Source organism: Rhinolophus ferrumequinum, chromosome 7 (genome assembly GCF_004115265.2).
Source record: "Rhinolophus ferrumequinum isolate MPI-CBG mRhiFer1 chromosome 7, mRhiFer1_v1.p, whole genome shotgun sequence".
NCBI lineage: Eukaryota > Metazoa > Chordata > Mammalia > Chiroptera > Rhinolophidae > Rhinolophus > Rhinolophus ferrumequinum.
In genome coordinates this window covers 34,455,388-34,473,857 of record NC_046290.1, presented here as the reverse complement: position 1 = coordinate 34,473,857, position 18,470 = coordinate 34,455,388, and the positions used below count along the sequence as shown (strand labels likewise).

The following is an 18,470-nucleotide window of genomic DNA, read 5'->3' as shown; positions in this document are numbered from 1 at the left end:
TGTATCTAGTTCTAACAGAACAGTGCTGAGAAGCTTTACACACTTCTTCTGAGGCAGTTAGGAAATACACTTTCTTCTCCCCTAAGAAAAGTCCTCTCAAAGGACTAGGAATAGAATAAGACAAAGTCAAAAAATGGAAAAGCAGACAATAGGTGAGAGGTAGTGATTCTGGAAAGCAGTATAATGGGTGGTAGAGGAAGCCAAATCTCTAGTCTCCAGAGTGCGGGAACTTGAGAGACAGATTTGCACTGCAGAACCCGAGAAGGGTTTAGGAAGTGGAGCCACCAGAAACAGTGTTGGGTGCTTCGCTGAAGCTGCTTATGTATGAGACTTCTGGCTGGCAACATGGAAGGGAGTTGTCCAAGTCTAGAGTTTTGGGCATGTCCACTGTGGAACTCAGGTGACCAAGCTCCATGAAACTCAGTGTTTACCTTCTTGGGTGCTACTGGAGATTGTTCACAGGAAAGAGCAGGGCGATAGGTGAGTACCCCGGAACCACAGAGCAAATAGGAAGCACACACAATTAGCCAACCTCACCCAGAGCTGAGAATTGTTCTGTGACGACAGCCTGCACACAAGCCATGACCATTAGTCGCCAGGAGCCAGAGCCCAGAGCAGAGGGTAAGGTCAGGTGCATAACCACAATCGGGGAATCCAGAACCCTCTCAGGGTGCAATCATCTCTGGGTTCACACAGATGGGGGCAACATCTATACTTGGGTAGATATATAAAGAGAAACTAGCAACTTAGAGGGGTACAGGTTTCACCTAAAGTATACTGGAGCTTATATGATTACTGTTCCATAAGTGAATACTAATGCTTTTCACAGGGATGGTGAAGAAATTTGGGCAAAATACCGTATTTTGCTGTGTATCATGCACCCATGTTTTTGGCCCAAACTTTCAGGGAAAAACATCTTTCGTTTTTTAATTTTGAATTTTTTAATTCAAATTTTTATGTGTTTACATTTAGGTATTTGTTTTTTGCATTATAAAGGAATTTTAGCATTTACTTTTTAACATTATGGTACAAGAAATTTTATATACTGGTATCAAATTTACAATATTTATGCATCGTAGAAAGCCAAGAACTCGTAGTTGCAAGTTCGTCATAAGTTCAACAAAACCAATTATTATATCCCAGGGTATTCTTTTGCATATGGAAATCGTTACTGATTTCTAGAATTACACTTTTAACTCATAAAAGCATAAATAAAAGAATATTTATATAGATATGGAATTAGTACTACCTATGTATAGTACACATCCTTATTTTTCCCTCACAAATTTGGACCAAAAATATGCGCATTATACACAGCAAAACACGGTATGTAACATGCACCTGGAGGCTACCAAGAGTCAAAGTCAGAGTCTTTGCAAGGGAAATATGGTCAGAGGGATCTTAGACTCCTGTGAGGAGGGGATCTTTCAAGTCCTATCTGCATTTCCTTTGGGTTGGAAGTACAAAAATAGGACTGACTAGCTTAAGTCCATTTTAGAGTTACTGTATTTTCTTGCTGTATCTCTAGCACAGATAGATGCTAAGTATTTGTAATTACTAGATACATATTTTGATAGCCTGAAAAACCAATACCTTTGTTGTATGAAAAGGAAGCTAAATAACCAATAGGGACAGCTGAACTTTTTGACAGTAATATTCAAAACTTGGCTTTAGCTCCAGTCAAGGAACTGTTCTTAAAATTAAAATTGTTTCCAACTGAGGTAGATCTAATGAGGTGAATCTTACTGGCATGGTTATATTACCTAATTCACTTCAGTTGCCAGATGCCAATTTTGCTTCAAAGAATCAACTTATTTTCCTAAATCCAGAATCTTGAGACAAGCCCTTTAGTATTTACTTTTTCATAGCTTCAACAAACAAAAAAGTGAGGAAGGACTTAACCCAGCTAATGAGTCCAACTCCGTTGAAATGGTGTGCTCCTTTGGAACTAGATGTTTATACTGTAAAGTTCCTGATAAAATTAGACACCCAGAGTTTCTGCCAGCTGCTGAGAACTGTACACCCATAGCAGTGCCCAAAGAACTGGGAATGGACTTGTGTATCTATTTTAAAAAGGCAGTGCCAATGGGCACAGCCACATAAATTGTTTTCTGAGGAATGCATTAAGTATAAGTCGTAAATTATTGAACAGAATTTTAAAAATGAATGTTAAAAAGTACATTCTTACTGGCTGAAAATTATTAGGTTAAGAAAAAAAGTGACACTAGATTTGCTAAAAGGCGTTCACAGGAAAACTATCCAAATTCCTTCTACATCACAATCTTTAAGGATGCACCCAAAGGTAGTCAAAGGTAGGCTGACATGGAAAAAATGGGAAATTCTCAGGTCTTATTAGTGTAAATTAAAATTTAGAAAGGTACAAGTGCTACTGAAAGAAGAGACTGCTTTGCAGGGTAAGGACTAACCTACAACCTGTATTTTTCAGGCCGATTATTGTATTTACTTATAAATACAGATTATTTAGTCTCAGTTGCCCTGTTAAGTAATTTGAGGCTAGTGGAGCTCTCGTGTGTAAACTGTTTGAGCGCATTAAGCAAACTTAGTCACTAGATAGGCTGGGCAGAAAACACACAGTCTGGCCCAGGGTGAGGGCAGCCTGTGCTCAGAATGCTAGTCTTGTCCCAAGACTAATGACTAATGACATTAGTCTTATCCCAGGACTAATGACTTTGAATGAGAATTATAACACAGGTTGGAAGAGGAGGAACTGTCCCTGAAATCCTAAAATGTCACAAATAAGGAAACCCTCCCCTTGTTTAAAATTTGAAACATGGCCTAGTTGGATAGGTAAATTCTTCTAAACAGAAGTTACTGAGGCAATAGTTTTTTTGTTTTATTTTGCTTAAAAGGATTAACTTTTCAGGTGCTTGAGTACAAGAAATGCTTGCCTAAAGCCCTATTCCATATATAATAAATAATACTCTGATTATTTCTTTACTATTAGCTTTATCTTCAAGCCAGAATGAAGGCAGACTGGGCAAGACTCTTACGCCCCACACTGCAATTTGGTCTTGTTGCTGTATCCATTTACGTGGGCCTTTCTCGAGTGTCTGATTACAAACACCACTGGAGTGATGTGTTGACTGGACTCATTCAAGGAGCTCTGGTTGCAATATTAGTTGTAAGTATACAAGGCAGCACCCTACATCTTGATACTGATAAACACTTGGATAAGTAAGTAGAAAAAAATGTCCCAGTTAGAAAACTGCAAAAGCAGAGAATGTGGCCCAATAATTGGTACTAGATAAGAACTTCAATGTTGTTAAGTAATCTTAGGATAGACAGCAGATAAAAACTAGGTTACCCTTCACAAAAGTTACAAAGGCTCTGACTATAAACAGTTTTCTTTTTGGTAATGAAACAAAAAAAACTAATTTACATGAAGAAGAACTCTTAAGTGCTGGCAGGGTGAAGCTACTTGCCTAAGACATAACAAAGCAGCTCTCAATTTGGAAGAGTCCCTTTTAACAAAAATTCCTGTTAGCCACTAATTTTTTGTATCCTTAACTGTACCCCGTACCAGATAGTATATTTCCTTTTGTTTATTTTTGCAAACTGCTTATTGCAACTTTATATTGTTAAATACCTTGTCCCATTCTAACTATAACCTGTTCTATACAGGCTGTGTATGTATCAGATTTCTTCAAGGAGAGAAATTCTCCTTTTAAAGAAAGAAAAGAGGAGGATTCCCATACAACTCTGCACGAAACACCGACGACGACGACGATGACGACGACGACGACGACGACGACGGGGAATCACTATCGGAACAATCACCAACCATGAAGGTGACAGAATGAATACCCAGATGAACCTGGCCTGCTTTCTAAAGGAGAATGATTGCAACCTGAAGGCAAGAAGATGTGTCTTTCTTGCTGGTGTACAAGCCTTTAAGGACTGCTGCTGCTATACCTTGGATGCCCACTTTACCTGTGTGTATATAGATACATTTAACACAACGGTTATCTAATAGCTCTAAGTTCATGAAAAAAATTCAAGCCTTCCACTAAAACAATACCCCACCTGTACATTTTTATTAAAAAAATGTAATGCTTATATACAAATGTGTATGTAATATGCTTTCTTAGAATGATGCTTGATAAACATTTTAATACGTATGATATTTAAGAAGACAACTGTTGTAAGATGGGAGAACCAAGTCGATACTTGTAAGCATTTGTAGTTAACTGCAGACAGGTGGTGAACAATTTAAAACCCTACATTCCTTTAGATGACTATAAGTAAAGGCTGGCAGCAAACACAATATCTCTCTTGATTTTGGTGATTCCTAAGAGAGAAGAAAATGTGGTTTAGACTTTCAAGACTACAAAGAACATAATTCCCCTCCAGTGGGGTTGTCAAGACAGTACAACAGTCCCCATTAAATTGGTGAGATCAGCCTGGAAAATACAAAATCTTGCTGGTCTGAAAGATACCTAGAAGAGTTCACAGCCATCTCTGAGAGGCAGGAAACTTAGAAACCAGATCCCTGTTCTTAGACGTCGCCTCTAAATTACGTACATACATATGTGTGTGTGGGTAAAACTATTAAAAAAAAAACAAAAACTTTCAACCTGAAGACACATTTTCAGTTCCCATGTGAAATTTTTTCTGGAGTAAGAACCACCATAAATTTTTATTTAAAAAGTTTACATAACTAGACTTAAATGATTAAGTCAATGACTAAATCTGCCTGTCTCTATCAATGGAAACATAAGCGAGTTTTTGCAAACTTCTAAGGACACTAGGTTGTCAGCAGAAATGACTAGGGCTGCCTGGGAGCAACACCATGGCTGCTGCTAATCTCTGATGCTCTAACTCAGTCCTTCACATGGCCAGTATTCAGATGGTGTGAAACTATTCCCAAACATGTTTTAACACTGCCTCCCATGACTACCACCTTGGTCCAGCTCTCCTTTCTTGATCCGGTCTTCCTGCTTCCACCTTGCTACTCCATAGACTTGCCTATAATGCAACAGCAAGAACTGCCTTGTAAAACCCAGTCAGAGCACACCACTCCTGTGATCAAAACCTCCAGTCATTTCAAAGGAAAAAGCAGAGGGTTGGGGGCTATGCAATTATTTCATGGTTCTCCAACCCCTACTACTCTGCTCCTTGCTTCCTCTGCCTCCTTGCTCACCGGCATCTTGTTACTCAAGTCTATCAAGCCTGAATGAAGGGCCCAAATCCACTCTCTGAGGGGGCTCTTAGACCGTCTCATCTACCCCCCAGTTCCCTATTGTCTCTGTTTTTTTCTGTAGATTTATCACTATCCGATATATTTTAATTGTTGACTTATCTATCTCCCTGTGCTAGAATATAAGTTTCATGAAGGCAGGGATTTGTGTCTTTTTGTTCACTGCTGTATCCCCTAGTGCTTAGAACAATGCCTGGCATATAGTGCACAATAAATATTTGTAAATACATATATATAAAATCTCAAAACTTCTCCCCAGACACTCTAAAATGTTATTTAAACACTATTAGATGGCCCTCCACTGCAATCCAAACAGTTGAAAATGTCCTCCTACATTGTGGTCAAGAGCTCCGGTCTCACAGGATTTGCCCTAGTTATTAGAGAAACACTTATGGAATGGATACTGACCTTCTGCAAATTTATTTTCCAGCTCAGTGTTTCCAATGGCTTTTGCTGCTTGACACATTTGTCTAAGCAGTTCTTCCAGGCGCCTCATACAACGTATTATGCTTCCTGGACAAAAAAGGAAACAAATCACTTGTAAAATGGAAATAATCAGGAACAGCAGAACTTCTGTTAAGAGGCAAGGCAGGAAAACACGGGATTAACTGATAGTATTTTCAGGGACTTCCCACGTAGCAAATCTGCTAGCAAACTTGACTGGCTGCCTCCAAGGCACTAGGAAGGGTACAAAGATGAAAAATTTAATTCCCATCCTTGATAGGAGTCATGGCTTTATTATAATGTGTTCACACTTGCTCTTACAGAGGTAAGTAAACAAAATGCCCTGGGAGCAGAGGAGAGCAACTTTGGGTGAAGGCCAGCAATATAACCCGTCTGTAAGGACGAAGAGGCGTCTGTCAGGTGGACAAGGGAAGATCACTGAGGCAGTGCAGAAAAGCCTGCAAACTGCAGCTATCCCAGGACCCCGAGGAGCCTGGCCTATTGAGGCACTTGGATACCATCCTGTGAAGAGAATGCAACAGGAGATTTTTAAGCAGGGGAGTAACAGGATCAGATTTGTCATTTGAAAGGTGGAATTATTCATTCTTCTTGCCTTTAGACTCTTTCATCAGCACTTTCTTCACACAGTGTGTCCTCAAGGAAGTGCAAAAGAGGAGATAAGCCTCTTCCCATTGGACTTGACACCTTCTGAGACAAGTGTTTGTATCAAATCTGAAGCTGTAAACAGTCAGTTTCTCTTCTATCAGACTTGAGCAAGGAGGGGCCTGGGATCCTTTCTCTTAAGTGCTACCTGCCTAAGTTTAAAACTCTTAGGACTTGAATGTCTGACATACATTAGGAGTATCAGTACAGATAAGGCAAGCGATGAACTCACACTTCAGGTCCTTATTAAGTCCCTGCAACACTGGAATAATTCATTAACATTTACCAAGTTCTTCTGACACACTCATTACACAGTGTTGAGGGTTCCTTTTCACCTTTTAATGCCCTCCACATTATGTTCCCATGTGCTCAAGGGGGGAATCAGCACTTCATGGATTATTGTAAGAAATAAATGAATACATGTAAAAAATGCTTAACAAGTGTCAACAACTCAATAGAAGCTCAATAAATGTTGGCTGTATTTGTTACTTCTGTTCTTAGCTGTTAGGAATGCTGGGCTCCAATACTGCTTTGCACTGAAAGAGGAAATCCAGTTACAGTAACTTTTGAGATAGAAGAGAGAGGGTGGGGGTTGAGAATGGAGGAGTTAATTATATATATTACCTATGCAACCAGACATTAAATATTTATTTTGCAAATACTTCAAAGACAATTAAATTAGCTAGTAGCTAAAAATGTAAATACCGGCGGTGCCAAAAAACATGTATACACATAACTTGTATTCATCTTTTGTTATTGGTATATATTATAATTTTAATAGTTTTTTTCATTTCTTAAAATGTATATATTTTTTTGGCACCCTCTGTATATAGCACTGTAAACAAGGAACATAGCAGATTCTCACAGGTCATTCAAAATTGAAATGAAATTCTACACAATGTCTTCTGCTATATAAGGCATCAGAGACTGAGGTACCCCCTCTCACAAACAGTTTTGCTGACTTCAAATGTGTACCAGGAAATACTACAGATAACCTGATACTGTTTTGGTAGTTTTACAAACTGAGTAACTCCTATTAATAATCAGAGTCTGCAAAAGTTATCAGAGGCCAAACCATATGAAATAAACTGCTAAGATAAGCTATAAACCAAAGCAAGTAAATGCACATCTGAGCCAGGGAGCGCTGCCATGTCATACTATGTTAACACGCCAACTTCTGGAAAATTTAGTTCCACTTTCAGATGACATGAGAACAATTAATAAAATGAGGCCAGGAGGTACAGGGTTGCACATACAATGGCTGTGGCTACTGGCTACAGTGTCTCATCAACAAATCACCAAGTGTGTCTCCTCGTGTGCACACCGCCCCAGGAGCCTCAGCATCAAGGCTACTCCCCACAAGGATTAATGAAAACAGCTGCGAACGAGTGAATTACCCAGCATCTCTCCTACCTACTACAGTTCTCTCTAGTCCAAGGGTTCTCCTTATTCCCAGCTTTGGAAATCATTCTGCCACATCCATCAGGACCAGCTAGATGAAGTGCCACACAAAAGCTACAAAGCCATGACCCCAGGGTATCAACCTCACAAACAGAAACACGCTAACCTAATGATTTGTTACCAATCTTTTTTTCTGGGCTTGCCATCACTGCCTTTAAAAAAAAAAGTAAAATACACATGAAACTCACCACTTTAAAGTATACAATTCAGTGTCACTGACCTTTTTTATACTCAGGTTTACATTATCATTCTGTAGAATTCACAGTGAGATATAATTCACATAACAAAATTCACCCTTTTAATTAAGTGTACAATTCAGTGGTTTTTACTATATTTGGAGTTATACAACCATAATCACTGTACAATAGGTGGCCTTTGTGTCTGCCTTCTTTCCCTTAGAACCTCAATGTGTTCTCAAGTTCATATCCATGTTTTAGCACTATCAGCAGCACTTCATTCCTTTTTCTAGCTGAATACTGTTCCTTTGAATGGATATACACAATTTATTCGCCCACTGATGGACATTTGGGCACACATGCTTTAAGGGCAATTTTGTAAACATTAGGCTCATCTGGTTCTTGAACAAAACAGCATTGTTCTCATTGAGGATAGAAAGCAACACATTTCTCCGAATAGTATTTCCACCTCCAGCTTTCCAGCATCCCCCAAGTGGTTCGCCATAGTTCATGTCCCGAACCTGATTTAATACTCTTATCTAGGTGATTTAAATGGTTTTGGCCTGAGGTTGTTAGGATCACAAACATATTTTCCTGCAACTATTCACCACTAGATCCCAGCTTAGGCCGAACCCTTTCTGGAGGGCAGCGGCTCTGTTGCTCACACTGCACCCAGGATAGTGTCCGACCCCACTAGGGTCTCAGTCATTACTCATCAAATGACTAAGTGTTAGGTACTTATTCCAAGGTCATTTAGTAGTAAAATTTAAACACAGAAATGATACATATTAATAAAATATTACCCAACATTTTTAGCCAAAGTATTTCTAAAAAAAAATCCACTGGACAATCCCTAATGACATTGGTGTACCCTGTCCTAAGGAAGGGTAAAACTACTCGTATGTGGGATGAAAGGCATTTAAGAAGAGTATGCAGTATGGGAAGACTGTGGGAATGCACTACACAGAACTGCTCAAAAAAATCTACGGCAGGCTGCAGTGCAGTAAACAGTTTCAAGTAATAATTTGCCACAGGAGCTTTCCTGATGATATGTGCTAAGTGGAAAGCAAGTCCTTTATGTGTAGTGAAGAGTACAGTGTTGTTTTTATATAGACTTATAAATAGTAATGGTCACTGTCTGGGTTACAATGCATCTACTACATGGATGAATAGACTGAAACCACAGGCGTTAACCCATACAAATACTTTTTAAATTGCTATTCAAATTTAGTTGATGGAAATAAAGAACTACATGCTATCTTTTTTTCCCCCAGGGTGATAACAGAGGAAATATTTATATGAAGTCTTCAGAATTCCTCAACTGAATCCCAGTATAAACTCTTCTCTTGCATCAGACATCCCCCAGACACATGGTGTTCGTCATTATGTTACTAACCCCAGCTAATGTCTGAAAAATACTTAAAACTATTTCTGAGGCTCATCACATGATATGATCAGACCCTTTTATTTTCGCACAAAAGAAAATTAAGAATCTAATTAGAAACAAATATGGTTTGAGCACAGCACATTAAAAAGTTGCAATGTAGTCATTTTCTGCCTGTAAAAATACACTACTGTGGGCTTGTGCTTTGATTACAGTATTTTTCCAATTATATAAAGAATGTACAATTACAAGATGAGGAGAGAATGGATATTCTGAAATGGAAGAACTAAATAATAACATGGTAAAAGAAACGGGGGTGGGATGGATGGGGGATACACAGTACGGTGGAAAAAGAAATACTATCCTATTTCCTTTTTCTCCGTTTTTTTTCTCAGTGTTTTTTAATAAACATATGTTTAATTATGTTTCATTTTTAAGAGTTAATATACAGGTCTATCCCAATTTTAGGAAAAGTCTGATTGATAAAATGGCACCCAGAACCCAAATACATGAAAACTGTGACGTTAGACCAAATTTGAAGTTATAGTTATAAAGTGAATTCCTCAAATTTTCAAACTTATATTTCTCAAGCAAACTGTGATGTAAAAATTGTTCCAAGGAACTGAAAGGGAGCAAAATAGATTTCAGGAATGCTATGGAAAAGGTCAGCTCCAAAGGGTGGAACTACAAACTGTCTTCAATTTTAGCAGTTTAAGATTGATCTTCCATACTGTGATAAATTTTCCACTTAAGTACAAAAAACAGAAAAATACACAAAAACGATTTTATAGGGTTCCCTAGATTTCCAGGTCTGTTTGCCCTTGATTTTTTCTTAAAAACAAAACAAAAACTATTCTCCCCTATGAACCACTATTGTTTTATGTCATTGTGTTTGACTTTTCAGAGAAGTAGATATTATATAAACATGAGCTATTATGTATTAACAAGTTTTGGAATTATTTAGGCATAAAACAGTCATTAAGTTTCCCTTATGTTTCAAAAAGATGTTGAACTGAAGAATGGTGACGCTGTATTTGATTGCCTATGAGCCTCTGAAACACACAAGTTGTCACAAATCTACCTGGATTCCAGTGTGTTATGCAATGCTCTCAAGTGAGTTGAGTATATCATACTTCCCTCTTCTCATATCCTCAAATGTTACTACCTACCATGAACTATGTTACAGACTGTCCCATTCCTACAGGCATGAATTTCCAGTGGATGGAGATGGTATAATCTAGGTTGGGATTTAAGAAGTCTTTAGGTTATCCAAAATTCAAGAATAAGGTAGTATGGTGCTTAGATGAAGTTATCAACTACCATGTGACTTGCAGTCAAAGAGGCCAGGGATCAAATCACAGTGCTATCACGTAGTATACTTCCATGATCTTAGCCAAATTATTTACTTTTTAAAAACTATCTCCTTGCGCAAAGTGGAAATATCTACCCTGAGTTTCTATGTTGGTGATTAGATCTAAATTATATAAAGTGCTTATTATTAGCATAATGCCTGGTACAAAGTAGCTACTTAAAGATCTTACCAGTAACAGAATACAATGTTCAGAGGCAGATTTGGGGACCATATTGCTAAATGATCATTTAACGGCAGCTTAGAAATAAACTTTAGGGAAAGGACTAAAACAGCATACCATAATAAAAAAATAATATGCAATAAACTATAACACTTAAAATCTTGCGTGTGTTAATTTCAACGTTAATATAATGGAGTAAAGGACCACAGTTGAACATTTTAGTATTCTGTTGCAGAGATGTTTAACCTATGCATTATAAAAAATCAATGATTAATAAACTCAGTAATATATCAGTCTTTAATAATACCAGTTAAAAAGCATGTAATATTGGGTGTGATAAAAATACAATTTTTCTCAAAATAGATCTATAAACAATAGTAATTTAAAAAATATTCTTATAATAATCTCTATGAAGTCCAAGTTCATTTATTTTCATTTCTAAGGAAGTTCAATGTAAATATCTAATTTTATAAATGTAACTCAGCACTATAAATATCTACTTAAGCCAACCTTTTTGGAATGAATACAATTTCTAAATATGGTTTTCTTTACTGTGCTTATTTTTTCGCTTCTTGCAATTCACTTATAATTACTCCTTATATATTCCCTTTGCCTTTATTTTTTCATTTAAAATTTCTCTTTAGTTATTTTCTAGTCTTTTAAAATTCTACTCACTAATCTGTTTCATGTCAGTCAGTAGAAGTCTGACTGAAGCAACATTTGTTATTTGAAATGCAATGATGAACATTTTCAACTCTGTTATTTTTCAGTGGAATTATATAGGAAGCCATTAAGCTATTATCAGAGAACAAAACCAAAAAAGTAAAAATACCCAAATATGACTTACCAGCATCATCTGTAAGCATTGAGGCAAACAATGCCTCAAATAAGGGGTTAATATCCAAAATAATATAAGGAACTCATACAACTCAACAACAAAAAAACAATCCAAAATTAAATTACCTGGAATAGGATTACAAACTGTTAAAATAGTTTCCTAAGGAATTTCTAACGAGCAGACTTATTAAATAAATAACACAAAGGATTTGTGGAGAATATTCTTGATCTCCATAGGCAGATGTAGATATTTTTAATATTGTTACCAAATATTACCAAATCGTTACCAAATATTGTTAACAATATTTTTAATATTGTTACCAAAATTAAAAATAACATAGTATTCATGTTTAGTTAAAACAATGTCATCCTAAGTACGTATATGTATGTACCTATATCAAAAGGAAATGCATGTATACAAAATGTAACCATACCTTCAAAGACATCTGTCATTTTGCAGATATGGGCAAAGGTAGCTCCAGTTGCCCAGGTATATACCACATCCATTAAGTGAGGTTTGAATGAGCTTAGGTAAGTTTCCTCATCAATTTCCAATTTGGCCTCTGCTGAAACTTTTGCAATTCGTTTAGCACATTCCTTTGAAGATAAAAGATATACTTAAAATTTCTTACTTATGATCTCCCATATCAATTTTTTCTTTAGTATTTCACAAGGTCCCTTTTTTTCCCCTATTAATACTCGTACAATTTGGATATTCTGCTTCTAAGGAGTCACAATGCCTTTTCCATTGTAAGTGAATAGCAAAGTTTCCCCCTTATGTTGAAGTAATTAAATATGTCAGGATCATGATTTTCACTCAGTTATACCTTTACTTCAAAAAACAGAAACTCTTCATTAAAATTATTCAAGAGTAGCATTTAACCAATCTCTAATTGTTTCATTAACAAAAACAGTAACAAAACAGATTTAGAGAAACACAAATCCTATGGCAAAATGATGCTTTCCCCCCACCAATGCTTAAAAAATGTAAATCTGAATATTTTCTTTTCCCACAATGAGAAATCAGATCCTTTCTTTTCTCCTTGGTAATCTAAACGATCAAAAACACCTTCGCCAGAAGACACAAAAAAATGGAAAGACATTCCGTTTGTTCATGGGCTGAAAGAATCAACATAGTTAAAATGGCCATATTACCCAAAGCAATATACAGATTTAATGCAATTCCCATCAAAATCCCAATGGCATTTTTTAGATAAATGAAACAAAAAAGTCATCAGATTTTTTTGTATGGAACCACAAAAGACCCCAAATAGCCAAAGAAATCCTAAGAAAAAAGTACAATGCTGGAAATATCACTCCCTGACTTCAGCTTATACTACGGGGCAACAACAATCAAAACAGTATTGTATTGGCAGAAAAACACACACATAGACAGAAAACAGTATTGTATTGGCAGAAAAACACACACACAGAACTGAAAACCCAGAAATAAATCCACATAAATATGGATAGATAATTTTTGACAAAGAAGCCAAAAACATACAATGGAGAAAAGACAGCCTCTTTAAAAAATGGTGCTGGAACTGGGAGAATTGGAAAGCCACGTGGCAAAAGAATGAAACTAGTCTGCTGTCAGCATGTACCAAAATTAACTCAAAATGGATTAAAGACCTAAACATAAGACTTGAAACAATAAACTGCATAGAAGAAAACATAGGTACTAAACTTATGGACCTTGGGTTCAAAGAGGATTTTATGAATTTGACCTCAAAGGCAAGGGAAGTAAAAGCTAAAATAAACGAATGGGACTATATCAAGAACTAAAAAGCGTCTGCACAGCAAAATAAACCATTGACACAATAAAGAGGCAACTAACCGAATGGGAGAAGACGTTTGCAAACAATGCCTCAAATAAGGGGTTAATATCCAAAATAATATAAAAAACTCATACAACTCAACAACAAAAAAACAATCCAAAATTAAAAAATGGGCACAGGACCTGAATAGACATTTCTCCAAAGAGGACATACAAATGACCAATAGATATATGAAAAAATGCTCAACATCACTAATTATCAGAGAAATGCAAATAAAAACCACAATGAGATATGACCTCACACCAGCTAGAATGGCTATCATCAACAAGACAAATAGTAACAAGTGTTGGAGAAAAAGGAACCCTCATACACTGTTGGTGGGAATGCAGATTGGTGCAACCGCTATGGAAGGCAGTGTGGAGATTCCTCAAAAAATTAAAAATAGCATGACCATATGACCCAGCAAAAAATCTACCCAAAAAATCTGAAAACATTTATTTGTAAAGATATATGTGCTCCGATGTTCACTGCAGCTTTATTTATGACGGCCAAGAAGTGGAAACAACTGAAGTGTCCTTCAATAGATTGGATAAAGAAAATGTGGTATATACACACAATGGAATACTATTCTGCCAGAAGAAAAGATGAAATAGTGTCATTTGCGACTACATGGATGGATCTTGAGATTATTATGCTAAGCGAAATAAGTCGGACAGAAAAAGTTGAGAACCATATGATTTCACTGGTATGTGGTATATAAAACTGAAAACAACAAAGGAACAAGACAAACTAATGAAGAAACAAAAACTCATAGACACCGACAATAGTTTAGTGGTTACCAGAGGTAAGGGGGGTAAGGGGGTTGTAGATGAGGGTAAAAGAGATCAAATATATGGTGATGGAAGGAGCATTGACTCTGGGTGGTGAACACACAATGTGATATATAGATGATGTAGTACAGAAGTGTACACCTGAAACCTATGTAACTTTACTAACCATTGTCACTGCAATAAATTTTAATTTAAAAAAAAAACACCAAAAAACAAAACAAAAAAACACCTTTGCCTATAAAGATTTCTGTGGTTCTGGAATTTTAAATTTCTTAGTAATACTAAGGGATGCTAAATGTTCCATTCAAGGGGACTTATGTTATGATTCACTTTTCAATCCTCTTTCAATGTTTTAAAAGTTCATCTTTCTCTATCTTTCTGCATAATGTTGAAAAGGCAGACAAAATGAGTTCATTCCAAGAAAACAGTAAGACACAAATTAATTACTATAGCTACTGTGGTTTTGAGGACCCAGGGATAAATATGTTCTTAGAATAAAGAATATTTTAAAACTTTGTTGTAAACTAGAATGGAAAAATGAATAAAATCCTAGTCCATCAAGATGCCATTCTTAATCACAAGGAAAACAACGCAGGCATTGAATTGTTAGTATAGCCTATCTACATTATGTGCACTCAAAGCAACTGTATACAATTTATTACATTGGTGGGGGAGAATGTTTAATTATTAACATAAAATCACAAATGTTATAATATGCTATAAATAGCATTAAATGACATGACTAACATCAAATGACATCTTTAATCTTGAAAGAAGCTGTCTCTGTTGAATGATAACTACTATGATTAGACTTAAAAATGTTTATTTTACAATATACTATTCATAAAATATGTAGTTCAGAAAAAATATTACCTGCATTTGACGAAGCGGTCCTGCTAATTGCTCTGTTAATTTGGGCATCTCACTAGACTAAAAGAAAAGGAAGATTAGATGTAAAAAACCTAAGTTAAAATGCCATACATACATACTACCTGCTTTAACAAAACAAAGTTTTTATGATATCCATTAATATCAAATTATAAAACTTTAGACATAAGTATTTAGTTTCTAATCAACTCTCAGTTTATGTACATAAAAATACCACTCCTCTCAACCTAAATTATAATATTCTATTATATTTCAGAGGAAAATAGTTCTCTGCTAAATTTGCAGTGTGCTCAGCTAGCTATTTTCTGTGACCATAAATGGAACTGAGGGAGAGCAAATACTGTGAACATGCATAGTAGTTTAGTTACATCAAAATTATTATAAACTCTTTTATCATAGTTTGACTTTCAAACAGTTTTGGCTTCTAGGTAACTCTCAATCTGTGGAAACTGAAAATTTGTGATAAAGAACATTAAAGACATGCCCTCAATTTTTTTACCCAGGTATTTCTAGCTCTCTAACAATGTATAAGACAGTTAAAATTTTAATCTGAGTTTGTACTCTTAATATTGCTTTCCCACTAATGAAAAGTTTGTCAATTTCTCAACTAGAACAATAGGAGTTCAAGTCTATTACTAACTAGTCAAATGAACTTAAACAAGCTGCTCGAATTCTGTGTTGGTTTCTTACCCTGTCAAAAAGAAATAAAAAGTCAGATCCTAAAAACCTACAGGCTGGTGATTAGAAAAAAGAAATTATTTTTGTGTAAATTTTGACAAAAGTAGTCTTATTATACAAAAAACATTACTAGAATGGCATGCATGTATGTGTGGGACAGGATTTAAAATAATTAGAAAGTTTTTAAAAAAGCAATTATAGGTTAGTTGTAATAGATATGCCTTTATTTTAAGCATCAGTATTTACATAGGACTTGGTTTTGATTTGTATCATGTATACATATTATGTAATAAATCATGAACCAGGTTCCATATTATTCCTGTTAAAATCATGATGAAAAGCAAAATGGCCAGAATGAACTCAACCTCTCCAGTTAATAATGAAAAGAATGCAAAAGTGCTAAATGTCTTTGACATAGTGTCTATTTATGGTCAGCAGTTACTGATCGCTTCCTCTCTCCTGGTCACTGTAAGTAGAAGGTACTGGTCCTGATATAAGTAAACTAAGTATGATTTTTGCCAATGCTCTCCCACCAGGTATGTGCAGTTCGTTTCTTCATCTCTCCTTTAAAGCCTCAATTCAAATTATCAGGGAGGCCTCTTCTAATCACCTTATTTAAAATAACACCACCATCCCCTGAAGATAACAATAAAGAAATAAAATGCACACAAATTATGTCAAATCGTGGTGAGGATTGTGGAGAAAAGTGAAGCAGAGAAGGCAGACGGAAATTTAATATAAGTATCATAAAGGGAAAAATTTCTGCTCTAGCTCGAGCCTAGATCTGTGCTTTGCATTCAGTGGGTGCTCAATAAATATGTGTAGTTACTTGATATCTATAAAGACAGTATGCTGTCTTTAGTTTCAATGATAAAAAAATGTGGGGGCATAGTTTTAGAAAGAACACTTTTTTTTTTTCCTCTCAAGAGATGGAGAAAGTGAAGTAATTACTCACATGGAAAAATTATTGCTAAACCAGCAATGAAAATCTCTGGCCACTACCACAAAACCTGCCTATGAAAGGTTTTCATGGCCTCTAGTAGGATCAGCGGCTTCCTAGTTATTTTCCAGTATTGGGAAGAGGGTTCAACCTCACCATCCCCTTTTATTTTTACTAATTTTGCCTAATTACACATTCACTTACCTTTTCCTTTTAGGACTGTCTTACTAGGCCAGACTTTCAAACAATGCATTGAGTTATAGAACAAATTTAAAACCTGGACTTTGATTAATGGTGACCGTCCAAAAATAAAATCCGATTTTACTCCTCTTTCTGATAATATGCATTTAATTATGTGTATGTATTTATCTTACTATATTTGTGTTAAAGTTATACTGATTTCTAATTAACATTACCCATATTATGTAAATGTGAAGTAATATTTTATAATTAAAAATATCCGTATTAAAATTATAGTATATGTGAATAAATAAGATGTACTAAATATATTAACTCACATTCTCTTGAAACACAAAGCAGCTTAGTAGTGCCGTTGCCTGTTCTGCAGACAGATCATTGAAAAGGCCATTGAACATCATCTCAGTTAGAAGGAGCTCATCAGCGCTACACCACCACACACACACAAAGAGAATCAATTTCAAATGTCAGAATACAGAAACATACATATGTACACACACATCCTTAAGATGTAGTTTTTAACAAAATGCATCATTTGACCATAAGGAGTAATCAATGCGGAGTGACAAAGATTTATTTAACTAAGGAAATGGCAGGTCTTTATATTTACCAGTACTATACAAATAATAAATTTAAAATGGGTAGTTCATATAAAAGTCCCATTCTAGTAAGTACCAAAATGCATATATTTATTGAAATAAAAAACCATTATTATACCAGAAAAAATAGTCATCACTATCCATTTATTATCTGGATCCAAGGACCATTTTGTTTTTAACTTTATTTTACAAATAATTTATAAAATAAAGGGATAATAAAAAAACAACTTTATTAGAAATCTTAATTAGAATGTACACATAGCAGACACAAATTTACTTCATAGTTTCATAGTGCTGACAATGTATATAACCGAGGTGTGCAATGGCCTTTGAATGCAACAAAGTGCTGTTCACCAATCCATGAATCTGGACAACATCCATGCAGTAAATATGATTCCCGATTTCAAATACGTGTCTAATAGGCACATCATCATTACTTTTGTTTCTTTTTGCACATGCATTGTCAAAACATACTGACTCCAAATGTTAAATACATCTCTTTTAGTTTCGAGCTAATCATTAGTTTTGTTTCCTCTTTATTGTTAAAATATAGTATTTTTAAAAACTTTGAGCTTATAGTTTTATTGAAGAGGAAGGTCTTTTTTGCTCCATAATTATACATTTTCATATTCAGATTTAAATTACAAAGATTAGAATAATCAGTCTAACAAATTTTTTTCATGATGTTTCTTATCACTTTCCTGATATTTACAACCATCATCAGTATTTGACCACTTAAAAACCCTAGCAAGAAAAATTTAGTGCACAAATCATAAACTATGAAATATTCTTATTACAAGTCCTTGTAACAAAATGGGATGGTCCAACTTATCACAAAACATTA

The 18,470-nt window shown here is 35.5% G+C and overlaps 2 protein-coding genes across 3 annotated transcripts in view; one reads left to right on the top strand and one right to left on the bottom strand.

The window, feature by feature from the left end:
• Positions 1-4,077, top strand: part of PLPP1 (phospholipid phosphatase 1) — a 77,079-nt gene extending 73,002 nt beyond the window's left edge. For both annotated transcript variants that reach the window (XM_033110510.1, XM_033110511.1), the window contains exons 5-6: positions 2,966-3,142; positions 3,643-4,077. In XM_033110510.1, the coding sequence (XP_032966401.1) occupies positions 2,966-3,142; positions 3,643-3,807 (342 nt within the window). In that variant the 3' untranslated portion in view covers positions 3,808-4,077. The remainder of the gene's footprint in view (positions 1-2,965; positions 3,143-3,642) is intronic.
• The window catches only part of MTREX (Mtr4 exosome RNA helicase), a 74,397-nt gene continuing 59,965 nt past the window's right edge, over positions 4,039-18,470 (bottom strand). Inside the window, exons 23-27 of the mRNA XM_033110509.1 lie at positions 17,348-17,453; positions 15,197-15,253; positions 12,150-12,312; positions 5,627-5,731; positions 4,039-4,309 (exon numbers count right to left, since the gene is read on the bottom strand). Of these exons, the coding sequence (XP_032966400.1) occupies positions 4,257-4,309; positions 5,627-5,731; positions 12,150-12,312; positions 15,197-15,253; positions 17,348-17,453 (484 nt within the window). The 3' untranslated portion in view covers positions 4,039-4,256. The remainder of the gene's footprint in view (positions 4,310-5,626; positions 5,732-12,149; positions 12,313-15,196; positions 15,254-17,347; positions 17,454-18,470) is intronic.